This window comes from Channa argus, chromosome 15 (assembly GCF_033026475.1).
Source record: "Channa argus isolate prfri chromosome 15, Channa argus male v1.0, whole genome shotgun sequence".
In the NCBI taxonomy this organism is placed as follows: Eukaryota; Metazoa; Chordata; class Actinopteri; order Anabantiformes; family Channidae; genus Channa; species Channa argus.
Genome location: NC_090211.1, coordinates 11,754,076 through 11,780,759, shown reverse-complemented (window position 1 = coordinate 11,780,759; position 26,684 = coordinate 11,754,076). Strand labels below are relative to the sequence as shown.

The window sequence follows — 26,684 nt, the reverse complement described above, 5'->3', positions numbered from 1 at the left end:
ACGCTAATACTCGCACGAATAAATGTCTGCATAAATTACCCAGCTCCCATTTTAACCCTGTGTTTACCACGCCCTCGTTTACTTACATCAGGCTCGTGGTGAGCCATGAGTACAGCGAAGTTGGTGAGGTGGCTGCAGGAGCAAGTGGTGTGTGTGTTGTTAGTGTCCAGCAGCCTGCAGCCCTGTGACGACCAGTGGCCAGTCATGGAGCGCTCAGAATAGTTCCAGAAGGAGCAATTTGGAGTGTAGTAATTCTCCAACTGCGAAAAAGGAAAAACAAACAGAGGGCTGATGGAAAATGCTGATGGAAATTTATGTGTCAGTTTGCAAATTAGGTATGATAAGGTGTGAATTAGGCCACCTGCAGGTGTTTGAGTGTGAAAACCACTGGCTCAGTGAGAAACACTCTGCTTGACTCTTTGTTGATGGAGGCAGCGATTACATGGGAGTTGACCACCAGGCGTTTCTTATCTTGGCTTGGCCCTTCCACATCCATTTTCACTGTGGCATTCTCAGTAGACAAAAAAGATCCCAAATTTTTATAGAGAATGAATACCACCTTGACTTGTCCTGCACATGGAGAAGAGAAACACGAAAAGATAAAAAGTAAGAGAATGAATAAAGAAGAATGAGAACAAAAGTGAAAGGAAGGAAAGCAAAAAAAACAAAACAGAATGTTATATGGAAAGGGAGACAGAGCGATAAATGAAGGAGGTGAAAAAGACCAAATACAGAAATGGGGGCATAATATGGTAATGGCAGCAAGAGTGACAGAGATAGAGAGTGGGGAGTGACAGGGCGAGTAAGAGGGAGACAGAGAGAGAGAGTTAGTGAAGGTTAGAATGATGGTAAAGACCGTTTCATTTTGACTGGTGGAAGAGAGCGAGATTTAATGTGGAGGGCAATGGAACATTCATCCCTCAAGCATTCACAGATCTCTTATTATTCCATATGAATATTTCATGTGCGTTTGTTTCAATCATTCTAATCTCGTTCCCACTGCAGAGCCGAGCAGAGACAGAAAACAGAAAAGGGTAGGGGATGATGGGCCATGGTGGTAGGAGGGGTGTGATGGAGTAGGTTGGAGTGGGGGGTAGAAACGAGAGATGAAAATGGGGGATAAGATGGCGGAGGGACGGTCTGAGGGACTGGAATGGGGAAGAGAGAAGAGAGGGAGTGCTGAGATTGCTCTGTCAGACTGGGGCTGATAGTAATCTACACGCCTCCCCAGCTATTCTATTAAGACTGCTGTTAAGAAACCATCATGAAAAGAAATTGTCTCAGCGCTTTTGTTAATCTGATTAGCCTATTATTATGAACCAATAACTTAGTCAACTGTAAGCAGATTGTTTTAAACTTGCATGAAAATGCAAATGGAAACATAAGCAAGCAGGCTGCACAGAACAGTAACATTTTTCATTTCTACGGGCGAGGACGGGTAGGGATAAAGCTTTCTGACCATTGCGGCTGTACTGTTTGATTGTAGAGGCTGAAAGCTGGATGGTGCTGTCGCTGGCATAGTTCTGTGGGAAGGACAAGTCCTGCAGGTCCATCTCAGTGTTTAGAACATGCACTTCGAGATCTAATGGCGGAAACACACAATAAAAACATTTTATGAAGACCTCAAAATGCAAAAATTTACCAATCAGAAATTTACAGTTAAAACCGGGAGGGAAAACTCCAAAAACAGAGGCCCAAACTATTGTTCATTCATGCATCCACCACAATTAGCACCATTAACACTGTTTTCTCACCGACGCTAAGGGCTCGGTCAGAAAAGCGATTCCCATACATATTGTTGGCCAGGAGAAAAGCTCCTTTTTCCAGTACGTCCAGTAGCATGGTGGCAGTGTGGGCCTGCTCTGTGCTGTTCATGTCCTGCCATGACTCCAAGGCCTCGGGACGCAGCAAGTTGTCCACTGTCTGCACAACCGCCTGTCACACACACACACACACACACACACAATCATTACTATTACTGCAAACACTTTGCATCAACTTTATAGATTAGTTAGTAAGGAACAAGTAGGAAAATAAGCCTTACACCAGCTCATAATTAATGGATAGCTCATATGGAAACGCTGATAGTACATAATAGTGCTTAATGGTGCTATTTTTTTATATTAAATGTATTTTATTTTATATAATTTTATATTTAATATGTACTTTTTTATTCTTGAGTCATTCCTAAATTGACAGCTGCCTTTCCCCAGCTAATGTTCAACTCACCAGTTTTACTTGAGCAGACACACACGTTTTAGAAACATAATTATGAAGAATGACTGGATTCCAAGTGACTGTTTACTTTGATGCTTTACTGAACATGGGAACATGCAATAGCATATTCTTAATACAGCAGTAATGATTTGTTAATGCTTGTGTTTGCGTTGTGTTGATTGAGTAACTTGGGAACAATCCACAAAAGGCAGATGCAGATTCACAGATATAGTAACTAATCATTAGACACTGGTTCATTAACACAGTTTCTAACAGTCTGTTCTTGGTTCTCAGGGAGTGCTATTAGCTATTAATTGGCTATCCAGTAATTATCAGTTAGTGGGTGATTCCTTTATTACCTGTTTCATGGTAACGCCTCACTTTCTGTACCATATTCAGAAAGTCCAACATAGTCGCTGAGCACTTTTAAGCACAAAGTCCTCATTAATTCACTATAATTTCCTAGAAACTCACCACTTCCCTGCACTACATTTATTACTGTGCTATGTGAGAAATATTAGCATTCTATTTCACACTTACAATTCATTTAATGGCAATTTTGATGGTTGTATCAGCTATCCAATTTATTGGAGTAGCCTGCTTGATGAATCATGTAATTCTCTTGCTCAGGCCTCTCAAAATGAAGGATTGACTGCTGTGTGGAATAAAGAGCATTGCTGTTAACAAAATGAATTTCGCATCAGAATCCAGCCTTTCTACTACAGAAGAGAAAGTCAAAGAGTGTTTTTAAGTTTACCCTTTCATCAGTGGCTTTATACTGAACTACTTTACTACAAGTGACAAAAAAGATTGTCGAGTTACAGACCACACAGCAGCCTCTGCATTAACCCAAGAGAGATCAGAAGATGTGCTATCATATTACAGCTTGCTGCAGACAGGTCAAAGAACACAAAAGAGTGTGTGTGCTGTAGAGTGCAGCATTTCTTGATTACTGAGAAGCATACACAAGGCCTTTTCATGATATTAGATTACAGCTTACTCAGAACCAGAGATATTGCACAAATATTGAAAAATCACAGAAGGGTGTAGTAGCACAAACTGCCTTTCATACTATTGTCAAATTAAATTTTCTCAGAGCTAAGATTGTGCAATACCTTATTGTGCGACACAATGAGGCCAAGGCCAGAATTGTGTAGTTAGGCTCTATCGCAGTACAAGAAAGCCTAGATTATGTCACAAACGGATGACTTTCACATTAACTGAACCTATATTTCAAAGACATGAGCATTGTGAGCAATAGAAAAACTACAAATCAGCTTTTGCTGCTGTGGAAAATATTGCATCACCATTTAAATACTGCACATGCTGTCCACCAGGACAAAATGTACTCACGCTGCTCTTCAGTACAAACCCGATACTCTGTAAATGATGATTCCAAAAGCAATATAAATCATAATACAGAGGACTGAGCCAAAGGAATCTCATCCACAAAGCTAGTCTACTCGAGGATTTATCTTGGCCAAGTTATTCTAGGCAGTCCTACTCCACAGGCATGTAAAGCAGGCAGATAAAAGAGTAAAGCTACCTGGATGTAGGCCCGACAGGTCCGCTCTCGCTTTTGGAGCTGGGAGGGAAAAAACAAAGCATCGAATTAAAGTGCTAAACAAAAAAACAAACAAACAAAAAAATAAGTAAATTAAAACCTACTGGTCCTTGCATGTGTACTAGGGGGATAAATTCACATTAACCTCTGTGTTCCTTGAATTAAATAAAGCATGGTAGTGTGCATGCATTTACATTTCTTCTACCTTGTTGTAGTTTCGTGCAGCTGACTCCTTGTTTCCAGGTCTCAGGGCCTGAAGCTGAGCATCCAGTATGTCTAGCAGTTGCTCGATCAGTCGCACGGATGAGCTGACATCTCCAGCTTGGATTCGACCCCGTGTGTGGTTCACCAGCTCACCGGCAATGTTGGCAGCATTCTCGCCGCTCTTTATCTACACATGATATATTAGGAAGATGAAACAGAACAAACAAACAGCTTTAATGTGTTTAGTCATATCCACGGTTGTTACAAAACTCAAACTAATAATTGATCACACTACAAGTACACAAATGTTTTGTGTTTGTTCCAATACCAAAAAAAAACTCAGTTTGCATATTGTTTGTTCAGTAATCAAATCTCCCCAGAGTCTTTCTGAAAAAAGATCTTTATTATCAGCCCCTCTCGCATCATGGTAAACAAAGAAGGACCTTGTAGAACAAATTGTGAAGTTTTTATTCTCCCTAGCACTGTTTCACATGCAAATCACACTCTTAGCAACTACTGCAATTGCAATTGATTTTTGCCAAAAGGAGAGGGTATTATGGATTCTTCCAGCGATGTTACTTCAACGGTATGCTACTTGCGCTTCCAGGCACATGCACACACCTAAAAAAACCTTTAAGAAAGTCAGTCAAGGGTATGCATGGCTCAAAAATCTGAATTCAGTCAGAATAAAAAGTCTCCTGTAGAATTCTAGCCAGATTAACCGGTTTATCTTCAATTTGCATTGAGAGTTCCTGAGATTTGATTACTGTCAAAATTGTCATCTAAGTTACAATCATTTTAAATCATCTAGGGAGGGGTGTGTAATTCATTATGGAGAAACTGTGGCAGAGTACTGTATGCTGTGGGGCCCTAAGCCTGATTTAAAAAAAAATAATAATTTAACCTAACAGTAATTAAAGCATATTAGTGAAAAAAGAGAGTTAATTAAGTATTAAGAACAGATGCCGTGTAATGAAGGGCCAGTTGAAATGAGTCTATATTTTAATAAGGCCAGCCTTGGAGATATGGAAATGTGTGTGCGGAGGTGGACAGGGAGGATAGTTGGGGCAGTGCGGCGGAGAAAGGGAACAAACCCATGGCCAGGGGGTACGGCTGCAGGTCTTACCTTTTGGGCCACCTGGTTGACCCAAGGGGAGGTGCAGTTACTGAGGTCAGGACCCCGCGGGTTCCACATGACCTGCTCTGCCAAGCAGTGAAACGAAGCAATGCCTGGAGACAAGGACAGTAAGAAGAAACATGGGAAGGGGGGAGTAATGGAGAGATAATAGGCATTAGGTGTCTGCAATTAAAGGGGAAAGTGTGAAGGAGAGGGATGAGTTTTAAAAAAGTGTGATAATCTTTTTTTATTCAAGAAAAATTGAATGAAATGAATTTTAAAAATGCAATACTTAAAGTGTTTGAAGATGAGAGGGGAGACGGAGGGAGGCGGTGGAGTAAAAAGTCGAAGAGAAAATGGGTCAGAAAGTGGAAGTGGAAAAGGTGAAATAATGGGATGTGGGGCAGTGAGAAAGTGAGGGAAGAGAATGGGAGGAAGAAAACAGCAGGGGGGAATAGGCTTTCCTGCTGTAAAAAATGGTTTAACATATGCAGATGTGCCACGTAACATTTACTCTGTGCACACACTCTCTCTCATGCATACACACACACTAAAGACACCAGGCACGATCCCTCACTGTCAAATAAAAACACCTGAAGGGAGGCACCCAGCCTTATTTCAAGTTAGCTTTTTATGTTTAGTTACGAAGGGTTCAGAGAAAGGACACCACATGGGCGTAAAACCCGAGTAGGGTCTATCTACTGCTGCTAACACAAAAAAAAAAAAAAAAAACGATGTCAAGTCGCACGGACATGGAAGAGAAAAGATGAGAGAGACCACAGAGAAACATATAGAGATGGAAGCAGAAGAGTTGAGACGAAATATACAATAGAGCAACACTTCACAGTTGTAGAAGGATCAGAGCAGCTGTAGCATTGCATTTCATACCCCCTTTTTTCTTTCTCTCCTACTGATTTTTTTCTTCTCTCTTCCACTTTTCTCTATACTCTCCTCTATCGACCACAGATTGGATGTGAGAGCTCTGCCAAAATGCGGCAATTAAGCCAGCTGCTAATTTAATGTCACTGCTGCTCTCACAAAGAGAACATACAGAAAAAGCAAAAAGGCATTGGAGAGGAAGATGGAGGGAGATGCCTTTTTTGTGTGACTAAACAGAGCTCTCTGATGGCTGAATGTTTGGCGGTATAGAAGCTAGCATGAAGGAAGATGAAGCTTGTGTTTTCTAGCCTTTCATTTCATTATTCACTGCTTTCAATCAGCTCTGTGTCTGTGGGAGATGAGCTTTTCATTTGTAGAGGACAGGCTTTCATCTGCGAGTCTTCGGGGACTGTGCCTGCTGGTGGGACCAGTGCAGGGACAGGAGAAGACAACAGCGGAAAAAAACAAGTGAGAACACAAACATGCTGATCACACTTGGGCAAATGCACAGAAATATGGAGCACACAGAAACACCCAGTTGCAAAGAGGTCATGTAGTGAGAGTACACCTGAATGACATGCAGTATGCTTGCTTCAGAAGCTGGAAATTATACATACATGCAGATGTCCTCACCTAGAGATCCTTTGGGACACGGACGGTCCACTGTTTCTCCTCTCTGTGTGGTGGGCCACTGGATACCACGGACCAGCTTGGCCTCACAGACATGGGGCTCCGGGCCTTGGGGAGGCCGGGGTGGACGGCGAGTGACAGGCACCGTGGCTGTAATTGGTCGAAGATCGGGGTGCTTGTTGATGGAGCCGATTGGACGTGAGGTGGGGGGCAGGGGGCGAGTAGTAGAGGGGCTGGCGCTGGAAGTGAATGGCCTGGCTGGAACAGTGGTGGTCACTTGAGTGGTGGTCAGAGGGCCTGAGGTAACCCCAGGATATGAAAAAACAGGAAACAGGACAGAGTTAGATGCTGAATAAGATGCAGACAGACATTTAGGGACTTTTAAAAGGATGTAAAGAATTTGTTGCAGAACAGCAAGATGTGACAGCAAAAGTCAAAAAATAAGATCAAGAGAGTGAAGGACATATGTAAGATCTCCCTCAGAAGTTGAGTTCAAAAGTTAGCCTGACAATAATTGGGGCGACAAATACTTTTTTGAGCCTCTCAAAGCCTGCTCTCAACAGAGAAGGAGGAGACGGAGAGAAAGCATCATCACAAGCCAAGGAGAAGTAAATAATTGATCAAATGCATGAGCGAAGTCACCATCACTAACAACCAAACCTAATGCGAAGATAAAAGCAACACATCACAACTACAAAATCCTAACTGATCAAACGCAGACTCAGCGCGCTACTCAGTGAGGGCTGCCGCTCGTCTGTCTCTGCCTTGTCTCTCTGTGTGTCTAATACAGGCTTTATACAGGCCTTTATGCAACTCTTATACACAGTACGTCCCTCTTATATTAATGTACAGCCAAACTGCAGTGTGGCGTTTTCATTTTATTATTTCAGAATGACGCTTTGATTATCCATAATACAAAAAAGTTGACATAAAGCATGACAGCAGTCATACCTGAGAAGCTTCTCTTCACTGTAAGAAAAACTGCGGATGAAATTACATTGATTTGGTATCTGGGGTCTCTAAATGTCAGATAAAAACACATTCTGGATGGGCTGTGTTTCCTAAAAAAGCCAAACCTACTGAGAATTCAAACAAACGGGCACCAAACAAAAGATCCAGGTTTAATTACACTGAATGCTGCATTATAATTTTATATTCATAAAACATTCATTGTTGTTAGTTTCTACATGAATACCACAATAATATGTGTAATATTTGCTTTAATTGAGTTTAGTTTATTTTTATGATCATCTCTCCTGCTAGTTTTAGGAATAATCAGAATTCAAACAAATCTTTATCTTATGTCTAACCTGTCTGATGTTGACTGGATAACAGTTTGAATTCAGTGATGCTTGAACTATCCACTTCGTAAGAGGCACATGGGGAAAATAATCCCTATTCTGTCTGAGATGCTTACAGTATGCACCAATTTGTAAACATAAAATGCATCATAATTGTAAATTAACAAAGCAAAAATTGCTAGTGTAAACATATTGTGTTTCTGTGTGCTCAGCCCTTACCCATGGTCGGGTCTGGTGGTCCAAACTCCAGTGGGTAGCGCAGAACATTATAGTTGTTCCAAACATAAAGTTGGTTGTCTCGAGGGTTGTAGTCAACAGAGGAAATATATTGATAGGGGTTGGGGAAAGGGATGTTGACAGGCTCCTCTCGGGCACGGTAAGTATTATAGGCGTACATCACTAGGTCGCCACCCGCTTCGCTGTCATCATCTTGGTAGACTGAGCGCACTGCATAAAGCACACCACATGCCATGAAAGCATTGGATGCCATCCTCTTGTCAAAGCTGGTCTCCCACGTGCCCTCAAAACGCAGTGTGTAAGGGTTCACCTATTGACAAAGAGAAAATGCTAAAATCAGCTGAGTCATGTATGACAGATCATACAGGCATACTTTACCAAAGTTTTTGGTTTTGGGGATTTTTTTGTTTTTACTTTAATCTTTAAGGTCTCAAAAGGGTCTTTAAAAGGAGCCCACCGAAGAAATCCATCAAATGTCAGGAATATCAAAACCACATTATTATAAAAATATCAGCTTATATAAGCCTGATGCAGCACAAACAGTACTTAACAATTATGCAAAGATAGAAAGCAAAAAAGCACAAAAGTAATTAACACCTGCATTTTGAAAAAGAAATGCTTCTTTTCCCTCTGTACACAAATCTGCTTTTGTTCAATATAACTTCAAACTGCATGCCAAGATAAAATAGAGGCTGCTGTGTGTTTGCTGCAGTCTGCATACATTGGAAAAATCATATAAATCTCCAGAAACAAAACAATTCCTTAATGATGACAGTGATCACTTTCTTGTTTATTACTTTGTTGCACCATTATTCTACACTCTCATAGCTTAAGCAGGGTTTGATATATTAGATGGATAGTTTAACTTATACAGTTTGAAAAATAATTTCCTGGTAAGGTCAAAAACAGTGAAAATAAATGGGACCTGTCTCTCTAAACAACACATTAATTCAAACCCTGCTTATCTGGGAACTTGCTGCCTGATTGCAGTTTTGTTTGAACCAAAGACAAAGAACCAGCTGGTGTTAAGATATGAATGTTCCAAAGTTCATAGTGATTGATCATGTTTGGAGTTTGTCAAGTGAGCAGGGCAACGTAATGCGACTTTGAATTGCAGATGGCAAATAGAAATGTTTAAAAAAACATGCAGTAGATGGTTGTAAACTATTGATATAAAAATGAGTAGATATGACATGTTTTTTATAGTATTTATAGTATTTAAACTGGTTTTGATCCGTCTATCCCCCACTACCCCCCCCCCCAAAAAAAAACAAATCAAATATTACTTTACTAGTGAAGATTACTTTGTTGATGGGATATGAAATTAGGTTTAATATTTTGTAGATTACATTTCTGTGACTTTTTTTCTGGTCCACATCATCTATTAGCCAGTGTATTTACAACAGTATGCCATTGACATATGACCTTTAGCCTGACTAGTCAGATGAGGATTTGACATAATCCCATCCTGCATTTACGGTATAATCCACATCTCATCTCCATCTGCCCCACCTGGCTGACCACCAGTCGTCCATTGTTGCCCTCAGTAGCATAGATCACCCAGAGGCCATTTTCATCCACAGCCAGGTCGATGTCCGACTTCCCTCCCCAGCGGTAGGGCGATGTGTCATGGTAGTTTGCATTTGTGATAATGGCCTCCCCACTCTTGATGCGCGTCCGCAGGTCATACTTGACTATGTTTCGCGTGCGTTCTTTGTTGTAAAATACTGCACCATCGTACACTACAAAACCTGTGCCATCAACTCTGTTGGGCAACCTGTTGAGAGAAAATTACATGAGTGGTGGTGCAGTCCAGAAGAACAAGTAATTTCATCTACTCTGTATGAAACAACGCTGCAAGACGGCCTTGTGGTGAGCAAGCCGACACCACAGTAGGACGATTTTTCTGTCACCATTCATACCCACATCAAAAGCCAATAAATCAATACAGCAGCAGATGCTATTTGATCATCCAGGACAGTGGGAGGTGCCCTCACTTGTAGGTGGTGGTAACTCGGTTCTGTTTGAAGTCTTCCCAGGAGGCGTACTCATACAGCATGTCAGTGCGATAGGGGGTCCAGGGCATGACGTACAGCCGGTCCCCAGACTGCAGTGGGTCCTTACACCACGCCCCTGCTTGGTGCTCCGCCTCCTGCAAAGAGCTTGCGGCCTGCACCCGGAGTAGTGTCCCCGGACACACAAAGACTGGAGCAGAAGATGGGTGTTGAAGCAGAGAGGACAAGAAGAGGGGGAAAAGGAAGACATAGAAAATGAAAACAAAGCATTGTAAAAATGAAAGATATCATGGACATGGCAAGGGTGGCAGAGAGGAAATGGGAAAAGGCAAAAGACCATGGAATATAGAACAAGAGAGAAACATGGTGGGGACGGAGGAAAGATGTGAGTAGATAAAAGGAAGTTGAGTATTGAAAAGGAGACAAAGAATAAGAGGAGAAGGGGTGTGGGGGAAGAGAGTGAAGTGAGGTATATTATCAGATTTAAAATCAGATTTAAAATGAAGGGACATATAAAAGCTCATTTGTGGAACATCAGCATTGTGGCTGGAAAACGTCTGGTTATGATAAATGAGAGTTTTTTGGATGCTGCCGTGGCTTAGATGTAGTCTCTAATCTAATTTATCTTGGCCTACTTTTTGATTGTGCATTTTCTATTTCAAAGGCCTCTGCGTCTCTGCTCTGCTACACGGTGGTAAAACAGTAATTGTGAAGCTTGTTTTATTAGGACTCAGATTTGGCTCTCAGTCAAGAGTAATCTCTCAAAGAAAAAAGCATCCTGGGGTGGAGATGTGAGGTTGGCCAGGCCTCCCCATCCACTTCAACCTAAGCATCCACATGCACAAATACAGACACAAACGACTGTCCCAACGCAGAAATACTTGGAAAGCTTCACTCACACACACAAACACACACGCACACACACAGAGGATTTCTTTTATGCAGGTGGAGGTCATCCACTGGGAACTAGTGTAAATTGGCTCATTGACGTACTGTGTCCCTGCATGACAGAGACACTGCCCTGGGACCACCAGGTGTGTCAGGTGATCTATGAGGAAAGCTCCTGGCATCCTAACCACTCTGACATCACAGGGTTACCAGCCAGAGAGAGAGAGAGAAATTGTTGGAGGCACTGCAGAATAAAACAGCTGAGGGGTCCCCACGTCTCCTCTGCCAGCTTATTTATGTAGCTCCCTGGCTCAGGGTTGTGACAGAACCAGACACCTGCTGGTCACCTCACGATTGAACGCATCTCTGAACTAATTGGATGCTGCAGGGGCACTTGGACACAGATGACATACAGCACACAAGGATGCGCAGACAGACACATGAATACCAACCCAATAGACATAAGGATAGTACACAATGCTGTATGCATGCACCACCACAGACATTCACTGTCACACTGTTGCTGTTATAGTGACATATCAGTCTAGGCTGTATCTGTCCTGAATTTTACATGGAGTTTAGTTCAGGAGAAAAATCATAATAGAGAAATGGGAGAGTCACTTCTAAAAATCTAGCTTTCTCTTTTTGCTTTCTGTCATGGTGTAGTTGATAGTGGCTGGTGATCTGTGGTGCAGGGCCACTTAGGAATTAGCCTGTTCTGTCTGAGGGGGTCCATCAGGGAATGAGACTGGCAGCCAAACAGGAATCTAATCAAGCTCAGGCATAAACAAACACTCTGAATGCAGACTCTTCACAGGGAGGAGGCTTGTCATGCTCTATTGTCGAACCAAAATGCTCGCTTGAAAGCAAGGACGCCTGAGGTGTCTGCTTTGCAAATATGAACAATGGTGACTGAATATGCAAACTAATGTTCATTGCAATGGTTAAATCCAGCACTTTCAGGCAGCCAAACAATGAATCTCTTGACAAACATCTTGCAAACTTTCTTGTACACCATAATCAAATGACATCTTTATCAATAAAGACACAGCATGAGTGCACTGCAAATAAACAGACGATTTATTTCAAATGAAGCCCATAAAGGATAGAGTATTATTGGAACAGAAAGTATAGAGTGGAAAAAAAACCAATCAAAGTAGGACACTGTCTTAAAAGTGCAACACTACTGTAAATAGAGAAATAAACAGCATGCAGAAACCATTGCAGCACGTCTGCATGTAGGTGACCCATAAACAAAGCCAGGAACACTCTGCCTCAAGGTAGAATAAAGGACAAAGAAACACAAACATGCAAGCCTATTCTATAGTCATAAAGAGGGGACTCTAGTAGAAAAGTATCAATGCTGAATACTTGCTAGCAATTCATGCATTTGCAAAACTTATGTGTGTCTATGGAACAACTTGCCTCATAGCCACTTCATTAAAAACTATAAGTCAACATCATGAGTTAATGAGGGTTAAAATGTAACTTAAATCTAATATAACAGGACAACTGAAATCAGTGTATGCGTTAATTAGAGGTGTCTTACAAGTGTACAACCGCAGGTTTGACCCATCAAGTCTCACAATTTAGATGTGAGATCCTGCCTGACATACGTAATACAATTCCTAATTGTCATCTCCACATTAAAGCTTACAGTTTGATCCAGGGCTTTTGAGGCTAAAGTATTGGATTATGACTGGAAACATTCAATGCACTAAAATCTAGTACAGCTTCAAACTTTTTTTCTGCAACACATTTTACTCTTAATACACAGTGTTGCCCCCCAAATAGTTTGTAATTCCATTCATTATGCACCAAACTTCCAGCCCTTGGTAGCAGTCTGGGCTCATCATCACAATAACACAGCATAGCAGAGGCTGTCATCCTCTGCCTCCCACCGCACTCTCGGATATGATCCCTGCCAGCTGCCAATCAGTGAGCCCGGGTTTATTCTAATGAACTGGTCATTGGGTGTGCCTTATGTCAAAGGGGCTCATCAACAGGCTACAGAGTGTACTCACAGCCATGAGGACACATCCATACACAAACACATTCACACACTCACGGGCTAAACAGAAACAGTGGCCATGCTTCACACCCTCCAAACCCTGCCTAAGGGGCTTCATTAACTCTGACCTGTGTACCCCAGCCTTCCTGGATGCCTTCCTGTTTACCAGCTCTTTTTGCGCCTGCTTCACTCTGCCTTACTCTCTTTCTCTCTGTGAAGGGTGGTTGTAACAGCGGGAAGCCAAACCTTTCCAGTAGAGTCTATAATGCAAGAGGCTATTATGACCACAGTATGAATGAGGTAATAGGCATTAGGCATTAAGCATTAGGCGTAAGTCTTAAGATTAGGCATCATCCTTGTCTGGCTAGAGCAGGTTAGCTGGAGTATGAGCCATCTGGGATTATGTGAGATAGTTAGATTAATAGATTAATTCCCGTTTGGGTGTATGTGGGTGGAAATCTTGTAGTCATGATGATCCAGTGAAGTCACCAGACAGCGCAGACACAACACTTATTTACACTACAAACTAGCCAGATGGCTAATGAAACTTACCTTATCAGGGATTAAAACCCAGGCTGTAGCTATCATACTCTAGCGTGCCAATTACTGCCACACATACAGGGAAATACTGCCGTAATAATTGACTATTTATCTCTATAATCCCTTTTCCAGGAACAGGTCAGCTGTTACTTGTCAATATGAGGCTGCAGTTTAAAATGATGAAAGTGCCAGAACTTTCCTGAAAATGACAGTAAATGTCTCCTATTAGTGTCTAGCAACAATTTGTGATCGACTGGTAATGCAATTAAAAATGAGAGTTGACAGGCTTGGGGCTAAATTTAGACTTTTCACTCTGGTTGTCTTCTACAATCCATGGTGTTTTCATGTTTGATGTGACAACTCGGTGGTAATGGTTAATGTACCACTCTGATGATCTAAACACCCCCTGCCAATGGTTGGCAGCTGTTTCTAAAGTGGTGTCCTCATGTTTTATTTTTCTTTCACATTTTTTTTTCAGCTTAGGAGATCTAAGGACTCTGTTGGCCCAAATCTTTGTCCAGCCCACAGTCATGGCCTGTTCACAGGACTGACTGCTGAGAGCATGCTGCTCTAATTGAATCCCACACCTGTTACTGGCAAGTGCAGCACATTGGCAGCAGGGGGCAGAATGGAGCATGGTATAGTACCCCATGTCCATGCTGGACATTTATTCAGCTTAGGGGTAAGTGTGTGCACTTGAGTGTGGTCTGCATCCCGATTGTATGTCAATGTGCATTCAACAGCCTATTAGTACGTGTCTATGTGTGTATGTGAGTGTGTGTGTGTATGTGTATGTGCATGTATGTAGTTCATAAGGAGAGAATCAGAAACAGAGAAGAAATCATGAAGAAAGATGTGAGTTTGTTCTGTGTGCGCAAACAAGAAGAGACAGAGAAGTCGAGTAAGAGAGCGTAAATAGGTTATTTCCTGTGAAATGAGAATTAGGACTGAGTTAATCTGCTGAGGAGTGACATATAGCGACAGAGAGGAGGAGAAAGACATAAGAAAGGAGAAGGGAGGGGCTCCCATTGTGTTTCTGCTTCCTTTTAGACTACATGGGGTTCAAGTCATGGGAGTAAAAACATGGTACAATACATACAGCTTTACACAGGCACATACACAGATCAGCCACAACATTAATACCAGCTGGTGATTTTAATGCTATGATGGACAAGGTTCAGCATGGGAACGATTTAATGCTGATCATGATCTACAGGTGTTGAAACACACAGTGCATCACAGCCTGCTGTGTATGGGGATGCCTATACCCATGCCGACCCTGTCCACCACAACAATAAAACCATGGCATTTATGTTGTTGCTGATCAGTGTACACACACATACATACACTCTTAGGTCACACTCAAGCTCTCAATGCAAGCAAGTACACACAGTCCAGATAGTGGAAGAGGCGGGTGTCAAGATGGCACCTTTATCAACCCAAAAATTCACCCCAGAGAATACCCTTCACTGAGACCAAACGTTGGCAATGGCAAGAGATAGTGTTTGTTGAAAGGGAAGTCTTATCTGCCCTGGGATGAAGCTGACACTGAGTGACAGCACAGTAGGTTTTGTTGCAGAGGCTACAGGCTGCAGATACAGTAGAGAAAAGAAGGCATACCCTATACTCACTTAATGATGCTTGGGTGGCGGTCCAACAACAAGGCTGTATGGCTGTAACATTAGACTAGCTGGCCACCACCCTACATTTCCTTCTCTTCTTCCTCTTGCGCTGAATCAGGCTTCACAGAGGTGCTTTTTCTCTCTAACAGTCCTCAAATCAGCCCCTGTATTTTATATTCATGACCACCTGCTTCACTCACTCACCTCTCTGTTCTTTGGCTCTAACACTGCAATGACTTCTGCATGTACAGTCAATCCTCACCCTCTTCCCTATCTGCCTGTGCCACAATAGGGTGTCTGCACTGCCTTGGTCACATGACTGTGCTTGTGTGTGGTGGGTCATTCCTAATGAGGCGATGCAGCCTGACTCATCGTCTCTATAGCGACCGTTCTACCTCTCTTTCTCCATTCACAGCCATTCTTTGTGTTTCCCTGTTACACAATGCAGTTGTTACTCACTCATTCACTCTCACTTTTGCAAATTGAAGGTAAAAAGCTGTTTGTGTGAGTGGTTCTGTCCTTGTACTCTCTCCCACCCCACCCTGCATGGAAACAACACGATTGTGCAGAGAAGTCTAAAACTGCTTCCTTTTCTTGCCTGTTTTCCTTTAGAAGCAAAAAAACATGGAGGTGAGAAAAATATGGCGGACACTTGTTTAGTCCTGTCAGCAGTGATAAAGGAAATACTGTAACGATGTGGGTAGTGTTCTCTCCTAGACTGTCAGTGAAAAGGGTGAGAAAAGGGACAGAGGGAGTGATGGGAAGAAAGAGAGACGGCTTATCCCGACACAGTCTTAAAATAGCCTGACAGTAGGTAGCTTGACAGAGTGTTGGACATTCATTGAACAGGTTCTCCTGCATGTGACAACAGCGCGCGATGCACGTCATCCCAATCTGTCAATCAGCTGATCAGTCAGTGAGGATTAATTTGACAGACATGGGCAAAACACAAGTTGGGAATGTTAATACATCCATTAACAGAGAAAGGAAGTGTTTTTAGCAGCAGTGAAGGGATGGATTGCAGTGGGTAAGAGTAGGAGTGCAGACAGAGGAAGGGGATTCAATTTAGCATTAGTGGGAGGGAGAGTAGTAAATAAATATAATCAGTTGGGTGAGGTGGAAGCAGGAGGAGGAGGGTTTTGCATCTTGCTATTCCACTGCAAGCAGGGAGAGTGAGCTAAAATGGCTGCTTGCAGTGGTAGAAAAATGAGAGACAATGATCCATGTTAATGAAAAGCGATGGACACGACGACAGACAAAGGGGTCCATAAACCAGTTAATGGCAACCTCCATAGGAGTTAATTCCTCCAACATATGGATCTAGCCATGGGGCCAGACAAGGGAATAGCTGAGGCTGACACAGATGTGAGTAAGGGGGTTCAGAGAGAGTTGAGGAGGGTGGGAACTTGAGAGGGGGTGTTAGGGCCCATTAGGAACTGGCACTGATGGCCACTACACTCTCCCCGACCTTGAATATGGGTCAGGTCTATCTTTGCACTTTAAGAAGCTAGTGATTGAGGTGCAAGGCCATGCTGATTGGGGCTCTTTAGGAATGGTAAAGCACTCCCTAAAGAGGATACCCTCCCCTCCCCCATTCTGCCCCTCCCCTCCCCCTCCGTAGCCTCACTGAACACATAAGGTACCAGAAGGGATTGAGTGATGTGGACAGGTACAGGGAGGCACAAGTTCACAGTGCATGTGCAATAAAGAAAACAGAAATGGCAGTGACAAACCATAGGAAGAGAAGGAGAGGACAAGAGTGCAGTAAGAGATGCTCAAAAGAGCCTGCGGCTGCTTGTGATGGTCAGATGTGATCTGAGAGATAAACTAATCAGGCAAAGGTGAGAGAAAGAGAGAGGAGGATGAGAGAAGAAAATAAGAAGACAAATATTAGGGGACCGTAATGGAGGTGTGATTAATTGACAAAGAAAGCGAGACAGAATGAGAGAAAGACACAGGAAATGGGACACTGTAAAATGATCTGAGATTTTGGCCAGTTATTATTTTATTTTAACACAATGTTTTGCTTCAAGATTACAGCAACATAGTTTCAATCGTTCCTGTGAAACTAAAAAAAGAGGAAATACAGAGATACAATATGGAGAAAGGAGCAGCTGAGTAATTTAAAGAGACAGAAGAGATTTTGATTTCTTACATCTGGAGCAACAAATAAATTGCTAAAGCGAAATGAGTAGAAAAATAGAAATGTAATGAACATGTGAATATTCAGGTGAGGCAATTGGTTTTGAAGGGGATGGAAAAAGAGAAACATTTGCCATCCATGACGTTACATGTATGTTGTAAGCAGGTTTAGACTGATGTGTGTACAGAATGAAGTTAATCTCTCGTTTATCTCTCATAAGATATTGGACGGACCTCCCATGGTGCCTTTTTGTGTCTGTACAAGTGTGTGTGCATGCGTGCAGGTCAGGCTGGTATCATCAGAACCAAGAAGGAAATCTAGAAGGATTTTAGAGTTTTGGTTATAAGTCAAAGAGAGTCCGAAAGAGAAGAAGAGGCGATTAAAGATTGAGAAAGAAAAGGGCGGGATATCAACATCAAACATGACCACTACACAAGGTGCTGGGTTAGAAGGAAATATGGAGGGAGGAAGGGAGACAAGGGAGGAGGAGGAAGGAGGGAGGAGGGAGGAAGGGGCGAGCTGTGGTGAGCTGTGGTTGTTATGTTCATTGTGGTCTTTACCTTTTTGATCCACTTCTATTCAAGCATCGGAAAAAGGAGAAAGAAGGAGATAGGGAGATAAAAGAGAAAGACAGTAAGGAAAAGAGAGAGGCAAAGTAAAAAGAATGAAAGAAAAACAGGTGCAGGAAAAAAGAGAAAATTGAGATTAAATAAAACGCTGTCCTTTCTCTCTCTCTTTTTTTTAAGCAAGTTATCTGTCTGTGTTATGGTTGGCTACTCAGAGAAAGAATGGCTCAAATGGAAAATGATGAGGGGAAAATGGCCTGACCTGGGTTTAAATCCATTTCCATTTCATTTCAGTTTTATCAATAATCCCCCAACAACACAATCCAACCCCAACCACACACTCTTGACCCCACCTCCACCCCCTCATATTGCCATATCCATCCCTCTCTCCCTCCCACTTTGCCAGAAAGTGCAGCTCCAGGAACCTGTTGGAGGGAGAAAAGCATGAGGAAGAGGAACTTGCTGTACTCCTCTTCGGCTGTGGAAGTAAACAAAGAGAGGACAAGGTAGAGAAACAGATGGGGGAATGGCAAATGGAAATGATTGCAACTGGGACGCTGCTATCTGTGGCGAGTTGTCTTCACTGAATCCCTCTCTGTCCATGTACAATCTGTGATAACATTAGAGTGGTCCCTTGATCTAAAGAAGGTGGTGCTTTTGGCTTTGCTCAATTTACAGAGTCAGGATGCTTGCTATAGAAGCCAGCAAAAACACTCAACCCATCGACCGTCCAATCAATGGGGAGCTGCCGGCTTGCCTGGCCGAGACTGGCTCATCAAAGGAAAAGAGAACAAACAACAGGGAAAAGGGAGGACTTGACAGAGTGGAACGTCTCAGAAACACACAAAGAGGCAAAGAGACACGGTCAGGAGAAAGATGGAAAAAAAGAGGCTGGGGACAAAAGAGAGATGAGAGATCTGTGGGCTCAACATACACAAATCAATAGGCCAGTGTGTCACACCAAGCCATCAGCTTACAAAAGTACGTAAGGCGTGGCTGACTCGACATTTGCAACGCAGTTTTGTACCTGCTGCTGTTGTTGTGTTGGGAGTAAGGATCTGTGAGCAGCTGGAGACCTGAGGCGCAACAAGCAAGGATCTCAGCACCACCTTTCACATTACAGGCACTGGCACAACTCTTTTCTCTGTAGCGAAAGTGTGAGAGTGCATCGCCAAGTCTCTCTGGAAGTGACATGTCAAAAGGCACGTGGCTGGTGGAACTCCACTGTGAGTGTGACTGACGTGTTTCACAGAAAGGGTGATGTCAACGAGGAGCCCTGTGACACCACGTTGGGTGCTCCGTAAAAAAAAAAAAAAAAAGGGAGAAAGACAGCAAAAGAGAAAGAGATGCAAAGAGAAAAATAGCAAGAGAAAAAATAAAAATTTGCATCAGTAGCCTGATCTGTGTGGGGGATGGCCTTGCATCTCGGCAGCAGTACAGTAGAAGCAGCATCAGTATCAGCAGATGCAGTGATCATTTATCATCTTGTGCCAAGATCAAACTGGACAAACAACCTCCATGAAGACACGGGGAATGGTAGTCATTTTCAGCCTACAGGGGTAAACAGGCAAAGCTATGAATGCAAGTCCTGTGAAGCTAAGGGAAGGGGCAGAAAGCATTTCATCCCCACCACCAACTGTGAGTGCAATCATTAGCTCCAAGGTCAGGGGCAAGACTGGGCTTAAAGCAACTAGAGCTTTCATACTCACTAAAATAACTGCTGGTAGAGGAGGCTGGCAATTCATGGGGACACAATAATTCTGAGGAGCTGTAAAAATGACATGGTAAATGCCATGTTATAAATGAACCACTAAGTGTGTTTTCCTGAAAATGAGTAAAATGATGTATGATGAATTGCACTGGCATGTCGACAGAGAGAGAAAGAAAACTTCCTTAACGCTGCAAATAAAGAGATAAGAAGAACAGGGGAAACAGTAGTCTTCAGCTGCGTCCAATTCTTCTGTTCCTGGTTGTCCTGAAAAATAGACACTAAACACTGACACACAAAATCATCATACGTGTCCAAGGACACAGATGCACGCATGCACACACACAGACACAGACACACAAAAAAAAAAGACAGAAACTTGTCAAACTGTCTTCGCAGTGAGCAGGAGGTGAGCTTAAGGCAACTTTGCGTGTTTGTCTGATTCATTCAGCATTTCTCTTTCACAGCCCTTTTGAGAAATAAGCCACTGCCCTCTCTCCCCTTAATCACTCTGCTCAGTGCTCTCTACAACCCTATCAATTACACCCACACTAATGAGTACAGCTAGAAACACACACTCTCAGACACACACACATACATTGGTGGAGTATGGCAGGACAACTTGGCCCCCTCTGTCTCTTTCACAGTGCTGAGAGATAGTGTGTCCTCCCGAGCTTCTTCCATCTTCTTCCCTCACTATATTCCTCTACTCTCACTTTACATTTTTCATGGTGAAGAGTCATCCCTTTCCATGGCCTGAGCAAAGCCGCCTGCTTCTCATTCACCAAACATTTATGAGCCCCATGTCTAATGTTGCCCCTATACATATTAATGGAATTTCATTTTCAGCTACATCAAAGTGTTTCCTCTCCTCCCCTGCAAACTTGTCATATTACAATGCCATTATTCCTTCTACTGACAAACTCTTTCCGACAAGTCAACTATCATTTCCAGGGGCTTTGTGTCCAAAAACCGATGTCTCATAATGAATAGGCAGTGCTGAATACATTTGTGGGAAAGAATCAATTTTATAAACTGAAACAGTGGCAGAGTCGCAAAATGTAAATACACAAGTGGAGGATATGAAGTTACCTACAGTAAGACTCTCTTCAGGATCTCTACAGCCTGCGTAGGTCCTTTGAATGCCAGTTTTTCAGCTACATGCACTGTGCATATTAACTAGATAAATCACTGTTGATGAAACAGCAGAGGCACAACACTGGGTCTAATGGCTCTGGCATGGCTAGCTTGGATGGCCCCAGTGGAGAGCATTAGGAATCAATAATGATGTAGCGCTATGTCGTGGAGGAGTGTGGGAGTGGGGGCTGGGGCAGGTACGGTCCTCTTGCAGGGTGTATTTATTTTGACTCGTGTACATCTATGTTAAAACTGCAGTGTAGGGTTTCCTCTGCAGTAAATACACACTGCAGCTGTGTGCATGGATCTGTTATGTCTTAATAGAACCCAGCAGTCTACAGCAGGCTGTGACAGTGTGAAATGAGAGTTCAGTTGAGCCATTTTGTCTTGCTCTGTTCCGGCTGGCAAAAACAACACTATGTGGCGAGAAGGGACTCGCAGGGCTTTTTGGCTCGATGAGATATGATTTGACTTGTTGGCAGATGTTGTATTTTGCCAAGGCAATATCAGGCACAGTAACACACACACATGTTCTCGACCCTTGTCTGGGCTCGGCAGACAGAGGTGTGTGCGTCAGCTTGGCTCCAGCTGTCACCTCGCCGTTTCAGGTGACTAGGAACATGGCGCCTGTGTGACACGCACACAGAGGACCCTGTCAGACGCAAACATCACACATAGCCATCAACATGGCTGTAAAGCATCTCAGCTGCTGTGCCACACAACCTTTATATATCATCTGTCCACTGTTTACCTTTTTGTTGAGACAATAAATAGGAAACACACGTCAGCCTTGGATGACGGTGGAGTGCCCAGTGTTCCCATACAAACGTGAATGAGGGGGTATTACTAGACCGATTAGCAGCAGTAAATTCAATTAATTTTGACAAATCTCTGCTGAGGCAGAACTGAAGAGAATGGCGCGCCCCCTCTCCTGGTAATTAAAAGTGGCCGAGTTGAGTGGCGTGCGGTGCGACAGTGACTGTGTTTTGGGATGAACATTTCCAGCTCTGAGTCTGAATGTGTCAGGTTGTATGTGTGTATTAGCACTGCTTTATTGAGTTTTTCCAGTGGAGGAAAGGGACAGAGGACAGAGGAAACTGGCTCTTCTCTGTCATCTCAGATAGGTTGGACTTCATAATAAAGGGATCAGCTTCCAAATTTCTAAGCAGCACCATACTTCAGACGCAATCAACAAAGTTTTTTTCCAAACACTGCAAGGAAAAATGCAAGTCAGCAGCTATTTAATCATCCCTTTGATTGCCTTGTGGAGAGAAAACAAGCTCTCTTGTGCAGTCAGAGGGAAAAGGACAGGGATAGAATGCATGAGGAGAAGAGGGCAAGTATAATTAAACAATGGTATCTTTTCCCTGTATGGATAATATGATACAGGGCACCAAACTAGAGCACAGAACTAGCAGAGAACTAACACGCAAAGTCACAACAATACAGAGAGTCAATCTGATCACAGCTAATATAAGTGAACAGAGGGTTAAAAAACTTGAGGAAAACACTTCCTGCCACTTGGAAGGCTGTGAAGAAAAGATTCACACCAGAAAATAATCCCCAAAGGCAACAAAACCAGCTAACGTCTTATCTGTGACTGTGGCTGCAACCTGACTTAAAAAACCCTCTCCAAAAAAAAAAAAAAAACTAAGGACACAAAACCACTGAGCAGAGGAAGGGCAAAGATTGAAAGAGGTGCTTTGAAGTCCCTGAGTTTCTCCAAAGCTTCCCATCAGAGCTGGATGGTTGGATATTAGAATTTTTGTCCCACCTGTAAAAGAAAAGGAAACAGACAGCAGAAGACACAGAGTAGAATGATAAGATACTATGGCAGATTAATGAATAGAATAAAACTAGATGAGAGAAGGAGAGAGGACAATGGATGAAAATTAAACATTTTGGACTGCAGATAGGAAGTAAAAGAAAGCATAGTAGAACACAGAAAGAGGAGGGGAATATATAAAAAGAAGCAAAACACAATGAGTGCACGACTTCAGAGAGAAAGAGGAGGAGAAAGAAGATGAAGAGAGCAAAGGAGGTTAGTGGTTTGGTGTGTCCCGTAGCTCTCCACAACATCGGCACCTGAGGAAAAAGCAGAGAGAATCACCCCGTACTCCACCCCAATAAATCAAGCCCACACCCCAAGAAGACCCATGTCACCCAGTTTCCCCCCAATTCCAGAACTCTATCCAACATCCTCCCAACCCTTCCCGCCCCCAATTCTGCTTCTGCCATGTGCTCCTGCACAGTGTGGGGCTCAATGCTGAGAGTAATAATACATGAGGGGGAGGAGGGGAGACTGAGCGGAGATTTTCACATGAGTGAGGATCAACATAACACCATATAATCCTTGCTGTGTGTGCTCCTTTGCCTGCATGAATGTGATCTTGTTTGTGTGCACATGCCTTTTCAGTGAAGGAAGAGTAAGAAGTAGAGAGAAAAAAAGGCATTAAGTGTATGGCCCCCTTTTTAAGTGCGGGGAAGACTTTTGTGTGTGCGCTTCTACGCAGCTCTGAGCAGTGCAACGAGGAAGTTAGCTGTTACCATGGGGACATTAAAATGTGTGGTGTTCCAGGTCATGTGATCTGAAATAGGCCCTTTTCTGTTTGTGTTTACATTTCTATTGTGAGGTGCTGAATACACACAACACCCCTTGCTTCTCGGTCCCACTGCGCCCAATTTAAATTTTTATTGGAAATCAGAGGGACAGCAAAGGTGTTTGGCATGAGATAAACACAGTGGCATGCCCCTAGGTCAATCAGTGTGTTAGTGTGGGCTGGTGTGTGTTACACTGCTGTGATTGCCAATAAAGGCTGACCCCACGTTTGCAGTGGGTTTGTGCAAAGTGCTTATCAGACCCTGGATTTGTGAAGCACTTTCCCCCATGTGAAAATCCCTCTCAGCCACTGGTGCGTCACTCTGTCGATGAAGAAAAAGGTTTAGCACTCTGTGTGAGTGTGTGTCTGTGGAGTGTTGTAAGTGTATGACAGAGAATGAAGAGAGAGACAGAGAGAAACAGCAGGTGACTGTCTTGTTTTGTTTTGCTTGTGTTGAAAAAAGCCAGAGAGAGCAAATGTGCGTGTGTGAGTGTAAGAATGTCATTTATTGAGGTTTTGGGGGGTTGAAAAGGGAGCAAGAGGTTCAGGTGGGAGTCAAGGGAGGAATGGGAGGGGTGGCGAATGGGGTGAGGGAGGTGGGAGGGGCTGACAGGGTCTCAGTACTCACTGTAGGGGACGCACTCATACTGGATCTCCAAATACTTGTAGGTCCCTGGGCAGGGGTCTGGGAACACGTCTGATCCTGCTACCACCACACACTGAGTGCGGTTATTACATCTGCAACAGGGAAAAACAGAGGACAAAGGGAGGAAATTGAAAGAAGGGACAAAGTAAGTGATAAAAAATGACAAGTCCCATTGTAAGAAAGATAAAGAGGAGTGGGTATAAAAAAAACATCTTTATGCTCAGAAAGAAGGAGAGAACGGTAGGGAAGGGAGTAATTTCACACTAGACTAGATCATGTGACGGTTGCACCCAAGGGGAGGTGGGAAACAGAGGGAGGTAGGAGGTGGTGGTGAGGTAGGTGAAGGATAGAGAAAAGTATGGAGGGAGGGAAGAGGCAGCGAGAGGGCGAGTGACGTAAGAGGCTCTCTCCTGGGGGATTGTGAGTGGGAGCAATTAGAGGTGAGAGAACAGGGAAGGACGAGGTGGGCTAAAGCAAATACTCTACACCAAGAGGAACACAGAAAACATTCATATGCACATAATACCCTCATCTAAAGCACGTCGCCTTTTCACATTTGCACAGCTCAGAAAACACACACAGCACACAGAAAAAAATATACACATCTGCACACAAATGCACTCACTCATTCTTATCACATAATCCTTCGCTATCCTGCTTTTAGCATTTCTCCTCTGTGCTGTCTCCATCCCTTATATCTTAAATCTCTGCTGCACTCACTCTATCATCCCATTATTTCCAGCAGTCTATTTCTTTCCTTTACCCCCTCAATTCTCTTCTTCACCCCCTACCGTTTCCTTCACTTCCTCTCTTCCCAAGCCAGCACCCTGTGCCTCTGTTACATGTGTGATGGATAGCTGGGACAGGGCTTCCATTGATCTGTGCTCAGAGGAAGCAGATGCTGAGAACAAATGCAGAGAGCAGCTGTAGGAAGCCCTACAAATATTCTCGAAACAATCCAGAACATGCCCATAGACACACTCGCACAAATATCCACAACCAAAAACCCACACACACAGTATATACACAGCCATACACCAAGATGTAGAGGTTTTATGCACATAACAAGGATGCTGACTTTAGTGTTCCATACGGATATTACGGCGCCTCAGGAGGTAAGACAGGAAATTCAGGACAAATTATGTTGTGAAATAGTATCTTGTTTCCTCAGCCAATAACAGGCTCTGGCTCTGTACAAACACATACACAAGAGCCAAACAAATCAATAATTACCTCTGTGACATTATCTTGAAGGCGTCGGGCAGGTAGCACTGCACATTCTCCATCTGGAAGGGGTCTGCGTCACAAATCTTGTCATCGGTGCGGCCATAGTTTGCTGTCTCAATCATGATGACATCACTTCCAGGGCAGCGAAGCTCAATTGGGTAGCCTTCACACGCCAGCTCTCGACGCATCAAGCCGAAGGGCATCATTGACCGGCTCAGAGCTGGAGTGGGAAGAAGCAAAGGTATTGATAATTCATTAAACCTTAATACTTTTATGAGGCACTTTATTATTTAACCACATTGTAAATATGAGGTTTTCTATGTGACAAGAGCAGACAGAATGAAAGTAGTTCCTATTTTCCTCATGTAAAACACAAATGAGCTTTTATTGACTCACTTTTACTGGGTAGTGATATTTCAGTACTGTTAATGCACAGCCTGGCAATCCAGTTTTTCACATTGGAACATCGCAGATCACAAATTGGCATCACAGATTTTCTGCCATATCAGCTTCTCCAGTGAGATATTGCAGCACTTGTGAAACAAACTGAGAGTTTCAATCGTTAACAAACTCCTACACACACAGCTATGCACCAGCTTATAATACTGATACACACCACAGAGGATGTGTGTGTCCTTGCTGGTGTCATTTAATCTATCCCACCTAACCAAAGTATCAGGGCAGCACCTTAGAATTCATTCAGAATAAGGTACTTATGAGGTAATTATGGTTGAACAACCAAAAGAAGGACATTAGTGTCTGTGTACACCTTCACCTCTGGGGTGTACAGCATTTGCACACCCACTGCTGTTAATCAGCTGTCTGAGAGGCATGTCAATGTACTGCTGTGGCCAGAAGCAGAGCCTTGTGTGGAGAAGGGTCGGCAGGGACAGCACAGTTCTCAGGGTTAATCGCTGAGCCGGGCTGAGAGGCATGAAGGAGGGCTGCAAAAAGGTACTGAGCGAGACACTTGCTGTCTCTTCAGCTCTCTCATTAATGGCATACATTTCCAGTGGCCTCTACATACAGACTCGTGCAAATACTCAAAATAAAAACGTCTACCAGCTTCTTTTACAGCCCAAATGTAGGGGGGGGCACAGACAGAATGGAAGTAGAGAAAAAGACAATGATCTAGCAGTCCGTTTTTTTGTGCCGTTGGAGGACAGACGGTGTTTCTCTTTGCTGAGATTCCTGCCAGCGACTGTGAGAGCTGCTGTCCATGGTCCTGAACTGACAAAACTGCTTTTGGGAAAATACCATCTGAGTTATTGGAGCTGTATCAAAGGGCAAGTGAGGAGCTGTCCACTGTCCTGATGGAGCAGTGGGCTCTGACTGAACTTGCCTCTGCACTGTCAGTAGGGAGAACATGGCCCATATTACATTTCAAGTTTCAAGTTGATTTATTTGCATGACACTTCTTGGAGATTTTCTC

At 43.3% G+C, this 26,684-nt stretch overlaps 1 protein-coding gene across 5 annotated transcripts in view; it reads right to left on the bottom strand.

Annotated features, from left to right (window-relative positions):
* The window catches only part of adgrl1a (adhesion G protein-coupled receptor L1a), a 96,219-nt gene that overhangs the window by 14,903 nt on the left and 54,632 nt on the right, over nucleotides 1-26,684 (bottom strand). For all 5 annotated transcript variants that reach the window (XM_067477100.1, XM_067477099.1, XM_067477102.1 and 2 more), the window contains 13 exons: nucleotides 25,259-25,472; nucleotides 24,008-24,117; nucleotides 10,147-10,354; nucleotides 9,662-9,926; nucleotides 8,132-8,459; nucleotides 6,615-6,908; nucleotides 5,112-5,215; nucleotides 3,987-4,172; nucleotides 3,764-3,802; nucleotides 1,755-1,935; nucleotides 1,460-1,582; nucleotides 362-570; nucleotides 87-260 (listed from right to left, as the gene is read on the bottom strand). In XM_067477100.1, the coding sequence (XP_067333201.1) occupies nucleotides 87-260; nucleotides 362-570; nucleotides 1,460-1,582; nucleotides 1,755-1,935; nucleotides 3,764-3,802; nucleotides 3,987-4,172; nucleotides 5,112-5,215; nucleotides 6,615-6,908; nucleotides 8,132-8,459; nucleotides 9,662-9,926; nucleotides 10,147-10,354; nucleotides 24,008-24,117; nucleotides 25,259-25,472 (2,435 nt within the window). The remainder of the gene's footprint in view (nucleotides 1-86; nucleotides 261-361; nucleotides 571-1,459; nucleotides 1,583-1,754; nucleotides 1,936-3,763; nucleotides 3,803-3,986; nucleotides 4,173-5,111; nucleotides 5,216-6,614; nucleotides 6,909-8,131; nucleotides 8,460-9,661; nucleotides 9,927-10,146; nucleotides 10,355-24,007; nucleotides 24,118-25,258; nucleotides 25,473-26,684) is intronic.